Source organism: Solanum pennellii, chromosome 4 (genome assembly GCF_001406875.1).
Source record: "Solanum pennellii chromosome 4, SPENNV200".
NCBI classification, from domain to species: domain Eukaryota; kingdom Viridiplantae; phylum Streptophyta; class Magnoliopsida; order Solanales; family Solanaceae; genus Solanum; species Solanum pennellii.
The window spans coordinates 23,584,836-23,593,989 of NC_028640.1; the positions used below are offsets into that span (position 1 = coordinate 23,584,836).

Below are 9,154 nucleotides of genomic sequence, written 5' to 3' on the forward strand. Positions count from 1 at the left end.
ATTTTTCCATGAGTATAAACTTAAGTCAAGACTTAATATGAACTCTGTGGGTATTAATAATTTGCACCGAGTGGATAGTGAAATGACACAAAATCCCTCATGTTAGCAGAGGTCAGGTTTCAAGGAGCAATCTCTTGAGATGGAAGCTCTCATATTAGTAGAGGTTGGGTGTTCTAGTAGCAATATCCTTATCCCATAAATTATGTTCCCTCATAGGTCTTTAGCTAGTGGATACACCTAGTTAAGAGCGTGGTTCTACCTTAGTCAAGTAGGACAACCCCTTTTTAGTGTGGGGTAGACAATAGATTCCATGTTAAGCTCACATAGTCTATATCGGTTAAGGTTTATCCCACTATGCTAGAATGAACAAGAATATTATTATGGATCATAGTTACTAAAGAAGTTCTACCTAGTATGGGTGAGATTATGGGATCTTATTTATGTATTGCAAAAATATGCTTTGAGGGTATTTATGGTATATTCCTCTTATGGTATGATGATTTATGAGTTCGAATATGATTGTGACTTTTGTTTTTCACATTATCTTCAAAATGATTTGTTAACATAGTAAATTGCATACATTCAACTAAAATGTCCCTTGTAGCATGTTTTCATGATTTTTGTGCATGGCTATCATATTTAGTGCATTTTTGTACTAACCCATATTTTCCTACATTTTCCCAAGTGTAGGGTTTGGTTCTCAAGGTGGTCCGCATTGTGTCTAGAGCTTGGAATTACTAATTTCTCCTATCTAATTGGTGAGTGCTCATGATTCAATGACAGATAATTTCATTTGTATTTTCTTTTCTTTTAACTACTTTCCAGATTACGTTGTAAGGGTTTTGACCCTATTTTGATTCAAGTATTGTAACAGATGGCTAATTGAGACAAATCTTGACTTTTGTTTTCCTTTATGAAATTTTCGGACTTGAAATGTGTTTTTACTTTTATTATTCTACTGTTCATGTTATGATATGCTAAGTGGCTTACATGGATCCTTCCGGGTTTCTACGTGCCTTATTACATCTAGGGGTGCTCCTAGGTCATGACACAAATTTTGTGGCATTCTTTCTTAAAGATGAGCCTCAAACATTTAAATCAACTATGCCTTCATCTGAATCAACATATTGGAAAGAAGCAGACAATAGTGAGCTCAAATCAATTTTAAGTAATCCTACTTGAGAATTGGCTGATCTTTCTCTAGGAAATAAACCTTTAGGATCAAAGTAAATCCTTAAAAGGAAAATGAAAGTTTATGGGACTATTGAAAAATAAAAGTCAAGACTTGTAGTCAAAGGATACATACAAAAGGAAGGTATGACCTACTTTAATAATTACTCTCCAGTAACAAGGATAACATACATCAGGATGTTAATAGCACTAGCGGCAGTGCATTATCTTAAAATCCACCAAATGAATATTAAGACAACCTTTTTTAAATGGAGAGTTGGAGGAAGAAATTTACATCAAACAACTAGAAGGGTTTGTAGTTCCTAGTAAAGAAGAGAAAGTGTGCACGCTTGTGAAGTCACTTTATGGGCTCAAGCAAGCACCTAAACAATGGCATGCTAAATTTGACCAAACAATGTTTGCAAATGGATTCAAGATTAACGAATGTGATAGGTGTGTTTAAATTAAAAATGTTTTGAATTATGATTTCATTGTTTTGTTGTATGTTGATCACAGGTTAATAATAAGTAGAGATATTGACGATATAAATGCTACTAAGCACATGTTGTCCAGCAAGTTTGATATGAAGGATTAAGGAGTTACTAATTTGGTCATACCATTCAGGATTCACAAAACTCCTTAGGGGACAGCATTAGTTCAATCTTATTATATTGAAAGAGTATTGGATAAGTTCAAGTACTTGAATTTCAACTATGTCAAAAACTTCAATTGATTCAAGATTTATATTTCTAAAGAATGAATGTGAAAGTGACTCTCAATTTGAATATTCCAGATTATTGGGAAGTTTGATGTATATTATGAATTGTACACCGCAAGATATAGCATGTACTATTAGCAAACTAAGTCGGTTAACTAGTAATCCTAATCAAACTCACTAGATGTAAATGAAATGTGTGTTAGGTTGTATAAAACATATACAACATTGTGTGTTGCATTATAATAAACATCCTTCCATGATTAAAGGATATAAAGATATAAACTGAATCACGGGGGCAAATAAAGTAAAATCCACAAGTGGTTATGTTTTATGCTTAGTGGAGGAGCAGTATCTTGGAAATTTCCCAAACAGACATATATAGGTCGCTCCACAATGGAATCTGAATTTATTGCCTTAGATAAGGGAGGCGAAGAAGTTGAATGGCTCCAAAATTTCTTAAAGGATATTGCATTCTGGCCCAAAACCTCTAGGACCTATTTGCGTACATTGTGATAGTTAAGAAGCAATAGGTAGGGAAGGGAGAATCATGTACAATGGGAAGTCTCATCACATATGATGGAGACATAATACCGTATCACAACTGCTCTCTAGTGGAATTATCATAATTCACTATGTGAATTCAAGCAATAATGTGTCAGATCCACTAACGAAAGACCTAGTAAGATAGGTAGTTGAAAGATCATCTAAGAGAATGGTTTTATGGATTAAGACAAGTCATTATGGCGGTAACTCATTCTAGCAGACTAAAGATCGCAAGAGCTAGATTCAAGAAGAAAAACAAAGTTATGACTGACGGTTCGACATTGTCAATCAACTCAATCCGTTCTCATGATGAAGACAATGTTCAACAACAAGGTTAAAACATTAAGGCTTGTTAATGAGTTAATAAAGATTAAAGTTTTTAATGATTTGCTAAGTTTGGATGATTTAACCAAATAGTGTATCTACGCGATGACACATTTAGAAATCAACTATGTGAGTATGAAGTGTAAGTCGTTTCAAATAATTTTTTTGTCAAAAGTTATTCTCTATACACTCATGAAACCATGAGGTGTTTATGGATGAAATGAACACAACTGTAAGAACAATAAATGGTATAGGGTTTAACTGTGTGACATATGGTTGTCTAGGTATACACTAAAGCTAGACGGTTCAAAAATATTGCATTTTGATTGGCTGAAAATTCAACGGGAAACCTACTTCTCAAATGCAATTAATCCTTGCTTGTAAAGTACACACTCGTCCGTGTATTTCTTAATATAACTACTCCCCATTAATATGGGGGAGTGTTGGGTGTATAGCAAGAGTTAATGGGAAATGAAGGGAAGATGAAAATAGAGAAATTTGGAAAGTTCTCTTATTCCTTAGTAATAAAGGCACTCCTTCCTCATTGGTAGTGCAAATAAAAATAGAAGTGTTTAAATAGATAAACACTTCTACTAATTGTTAAAAGGATAGGAAAGAGGGATCCCCCTCACGCCATCATTGTCGCTCGCTCGGCTCGGCTTTAGCTTCAGCTTTGGCTTTGGAAAATGATCGAGAAATGATTTTTTTGGACAAAGTTTGGGTTAATTATTTAATTAATTAAATTAAATTAAATGGACAAAATGTTTCAATTATTTAGTTTATTAACTGAAAAGTTCCGACCTGAGTCGGATCCATGCGACTCGTTTTATTTAAAATACTTTTCCATTTTAATTTTAATCCCGCCATTGGATATGACTGTTCTAAAAGATTTCAACTTTCAAGAATAGTCAAGACTGTTTGAAAGGTTAAAACTTTCAGAAATGGTCGTGTGGTTTCTGATATGTTGCAACCTTTCGGAACCAGTGCACAAATTTTATTTGTGTACTTTACTACCCTTAAGTGGCTCACTGACTCTAGTGTTTTGGGTATCAATATATGGGTGATTGAGATCATTCTATCCGAGGAGGACATATTCCAAATCAAAGTCGGATACTAGAGGGGAATAATTTTCTTAAGGGGACATTGTGCATTCAGTGGGCTTGATCTTCTTTCCATTGTGTCTATTGCAAATTCTGATATGTTTTACAAATTTTAGTTTTTGTTAATTAATTTATGTTCTTCATTATGTGATTTATGTTTTGGCAACTTAGTGTTTCTGCAAAGTTTTTCTTATCACCAGTATTGTTTAGGATAAAGATTGCTAATAATTGTTACACAAGCAGATGCGGCAAATAATTATGCTAAAGTTTGTATATTGGAAAATGGGAGCACTAAGTTGAATGTTGTTAGAGTGTCACTAGGTGTTCTTTGAGTTGTTTCACAGGCATGTAGTTTTTTATAATATCATAGGACATTGAGTAAGATGTAATAGATTTTCACTAGTACATGCATATATTAGTTATGATATTATTAATAATATATATCATATAAGACGTATAATTAATACATGATAAATCATGTTTAGTTCTCTTTTCAATGTGAAAAATCAAGAACATATTTTGAATGACAAATCCATCCTCATAATGTGTGTATGTGTGAATTAAATTTAGGTGACACTAAAATTAGAATAAGTGTTCAAACGTTCAATCGCCCTGTGTTACATGATGCTGGACTAGGGGCGAGTACACATGACCCTAAATGTAAGTTGGACAACGGGAAGTTATCCATGATACCAAAGTAAGAGGATAAGACGCGACCACCCATGATCATTATGAAAGGTAAGAGGCGAGTACCCATGAGCCTTTATAGTTAAGCAAAGAGGCGATTCACATGTCTTAAAAAGTCAGATATAAGATGTAAATGTACTGATGAGTGACAAGCTTGGATATGTTGCTTGAGTTGCCTTTCATTATATGTAAGACTAGAGGCGGCTATCCAAGTCTTGGCCAAGTATGAATTGACGCTACTTCAAGAAGTACTCCTCCTATGTTATGATGATCTATTATGTGAACTGATTATGCTTATGACTTATATTATCTAATGCTTATGTTTATATTGTTTGTGTAGGTCATCATATTTAGTACATTCTTGTACTAACACATACTCTTTCCTATTTTTCTTGTTCAAATGTAGGATCCGACAATCTCGACTCGCATCTCTGTGGCTAGGATCTTTTAGAAGAGGCCAGATTGAAGATTGGTGAGTCCTCAAAGTATTTGAGAATTGGAACACTATTTTGTTATGCTTCTTTTCATTTCATGTTTTGAACATTGTTGTATGGGTTGTGCCCCAAGATTCTATTGTAGTAGATGATTTTTGAGACAATTGTATTACACTTCTGCTTTTGATATGAAAACTTTGATTGAGTTGAAAATGATTTAAATTCTCATGAATTTCGATTATCGTGTTTATGAAGGATAAGTGGTTTGGATGAAGCCTCTTGAGGTCTTGTACAACATGTTACATCTAAGGGGTACTCCCGGATCGTGAAAGTTGTAATAGTTGGACTTAAATTTTATTGTTGTACTTGAGAAAAAAGTAAATTTAAAGACTTAAGTTAAAAAATTTAACAAAATATTTATATTTTACTTATGAATAATATAAATAATTATAAAATTTATATATATAATTTTGTCAGTTTGGTTTGGTTAAGTTTGCAGTTTTTTAAGTAAAATCAAAACTAGATCAAATAGTATCATTTTTCAAAATTTAAAACCAAATTAAACCAAACAAAATATTCAGTTTTTTAATCGGATTGCGGTTCGGTTTGATTTTTAACCATAACCATGAACAACTCTATTTGGGACCCTTTTAATTAATACGGATAAAATGGTAAAAACTCATTACATCAATCATAGATGTATTACACATACTCCTGAACTTGAAATAAATTATTAGTTTCATCCCTGAACTATTGGTAGCCTTAAAAGCACTCTTCTACCTTACTAACTAAACTTAAGTATACCGTCGATCCTCCAGATGACATCAAAATGATCTCATGTTCATATAAGAGCATGAGGTTCTCTAAAAAAACAGAGAGAGTGTTAAAAACATCTTAGAATTGGTAAAAAATCAAGGGTATATTTCACTCATGTTGCAGGATCATGAGTGTGTTTAAGTTCAAATATTCAAGTTAACAGGTGTTTTAAGGTTGTCAATAGTTTGAGGATGAAACTATATATAATTTGTGCCGAGTTTAGTTGTTCTTCAATAATTCAAGTGTCTCAAGTCAAAATTTACAAGTAAATTGAAACGGGTGGAGTAATATAATACTTGTCATTAATCAGATTTATATGGCATTAAAGTAATTGAGTTGGAAAAATGTGTGATTGAACTTATTTAAAAGCAAGTGAAGATAACATTTAATATTTAAAAATAGGAATAATGTACAAGTATCTTGGTCACTTTGCAACTTACAAATGAATATGGTCACTCTATGACTCTTTATTTTGCAATTAAGTTAGGAGGTGAAAAGGTTAGTGAAAATATTTTCATTAATTAATATTTAACTTGTTATATATTTTTTATAACATTTTAAATTTGAATAGGGTAAAATATTATTTCAAATTTTAACTTTGTGGCTTCCCACATTAAGTATTATATGATATGATGATATGACATGATGATCTAATTAATGACGTTGCCGAATCAGAACTGACAACATGTAAAAAATGTTTTTGAAAAGTCAAAAAAAAAATTCAGTTAACAATTAATGTAATGGATGAGCCTTTTCGCAAATATAAATGACATAGATGAGTCAAAATTTAAGCGGATAGCATAGAGCATTTTCCTAAAGTTCGGTGACATAGTTGAGCCTTTTCCTTTTATATATTTATAAGCAATGAAAGACATTTGTATGGAGAACTCGAGAGTGAAACAAGTATTTTCAGTTTCTTCCCTGGCCATTCCTTCCCTGATTACCAAATATGTATAAACATATAATAAGACATTTGCAATGGCACTGCTAATCTTATCAGACACATCGATAAAGACTGAATTTTTGAAACATCTACTGTTGAAGCAACATAGTTAAGAATTCACATAATTCGCTATTTAACTTATTTCCATTAATCCAACTCATAATTTTGTCGATAGATTAGCTCTGCCTTAGGAGATGCTCTGGTGAAACGCATCAGCTCTTTGGCAACATTCAATTCTTCTTCGGAGCTAGAAGCTTTATCCGGATGGATTATCATCCTTGACAAAGATGGAGCATGAGCAAACAATAATTTTACAAAAGATAGTACAACATTAGAATAGTTAAAGGAATAGATGGAAACATCTTCAAGCTGGTTGAGGGTTTTGTCCAAACATGCTGGTGTGTCTAGATATTTCATAACTTCTTCAGCAGTGTCACCGGTAGCATAGTCCTAATGGTATACACGATGATTTTAGCTTCTCATACTCAAGACGATACATATATTAAGTGTATGACCAATATAATTGCTATTTCTTACCCAAATCTCAAGTTTACTCAAATTGGGGGAGCTTTTAATCAACTCCAGAGTGTAAGAAGTCTGACCAATTTCATTGAAGTTTACACATATAAAAAGACGCCACAAGCAGTTGAGTGTACATGAAGCCCCTTTGGGATTGCACCTGCATTCAAAAGCTTTAACAAAGAATTATACTAGAAGGATTACACTCAAAGAAGATATGTAAGTAAAACAACATGTAACATTCTTACCTCAAGTTCAAATTTACCCAAACAAAGTGTCTCGAGGGTAGGCGAGCTAAAAAGAAGCTTTTCCAAAGTTAATCTTTCATCAGGCATTGGACTTTCATCATCACAAGGTACATATTTAAAAACTTTTTACAGTTCTTAAAGCAGTTTCTATATAGCAACTGTCAACAATAACCAAGGACTTCAACTCCGATGAGAACACAATGTTGAGGTATTCAGTACCATAACAGAGTTCTATGGTTAGTTTGACAAGAAGGGGCACATTGATAGTACAAAACTCTATTTCAGGAACAAAGATTATTGATTCAAACTGAAGGACAGTAAGAGTTTGAAAGCCAAGAAAAGAATCTGGTAATTTGAAGAAACAGTTGAAGAGTTTCAAATGTGTCAGCGTTGGACAATTAAATATATAAGAAGTTTGTTCGTAATTTTCATCTTCTGTCATTTTAAGCTTTAGCTTCTTGACACCATTTCTGGTGACATAAAGCATCCATCTATCGATATCTGCATATGTAGACAAATGTAATCCTGAAACATCAAGATGAAACTTTACAATATCTCCAATGTGTTGTAAGAGAATCATATCTATTGTTTCTTTGAAGACATTGTGAGATTTTTTAGCTAATTTCATGCAGAATTGCTTATCAAGCACCAAATTGGGAAGCTTGGCCCAAATATATCTCCAATTTTTGGACAAAATACTAGTTCTTGCAGCGTCATGAACCATCAAGAGCTCAAGGATATGATCTATAACATTACTTGGTAGAACACTGATTCTATCTTCAACAACGGCAACTCTTTTACTATCTAGTAGAAAAGAGTTAAATAATCTTAGAGTTAAAACATATAAAATACAAATAGAAGGACAAGAAAATGAAGCTAAGGGGAAAAAGGGAGAAGTTTATACCTTGAGTCATGCTGATTTGTGTCTCAAATTTATTGAGGAAAAAGTGTAATTTATAGTACAGAAGTGGTTTATAAATATTCAAAGTATCTCTTCCTTTATCCATTAAGATTCACCGTACACAAAAGTAATTAACTATAGAAGAATCAATACGTTTCTTTAATAAGTATATTAAGACACCTTTGCATTAGTTCTTTAATACACAGGATAATAATGAAAGTAAATTTTTTAGAATGTCCTTTCAAATGCAAGGGTGAATAGCATTAATATTTCTTTTATACGTGCAAACGTAAGACACCAGATAAGATTATTGTGTCTATTTTTTAAAAGTTCATACAAATTTAAGTGTAATGTTTGGGCACACTCAAAGTTAAAGGGTATACATATCATTTCAAAATTTGAGGCCAAATTAAAGGACACATTTATATATTGTGTTATTTAAAAAATATTAATCTCTAACTGCCCATTGCTAGAGCAGTTAGTACTGGAGCAATATCAGAGTCGTATATATCATACTCCCTCCCTCTATTAAATATTAAATGAAGTTTTGGAGCTTTTTTCATTGTTTAAAATAATTGAATTATTCAAAGTTCAAGATAATGTTTGATTTTTTTTCTCATATTTTACATATCCTTTCATGAAGTTTAATATTTTCTTGGAGATAAATTACACTATTTACAAAGTTAGATCTATGATTTCAAATATTAATTACAACTTTGATTACGTTTAAGTCTTGTGGGAATCAAAAGAC

At 32.4% G+C, this 9,154-nt stretch overlaps 1 protein-coding gene across 1 annotated transcript; it reads right to left on the reverse strand.

Moving 5' to 3' along the window:
- Positions 1-6,882: 6,882 nt before the first annotated feature.
- LOC107016604 (F-box/FBD/LRR-repeat protein At1g13570-like) lies at positions 6,883-8,416 on the reverse strand. The gene is made up of 5 exons (XM_015217022.1): positions 8,407-8,416; positions 7,633-8,306; positions 7,520-7,548; positions 7,273-7,414; positions 6,883-7,185 (listed from the first exon to the last, which is right to left on the reverse strand). Exons 1-5 carry the CDS (start codon positions 8,414-8,416, stop codon positions 6,883-6,885), a joined length of 1,158 nt encoding a protein of 385 aa, XP_015072508.1.
- Positions 8,417-9,154: the final 738 nt, after the last annotated feature.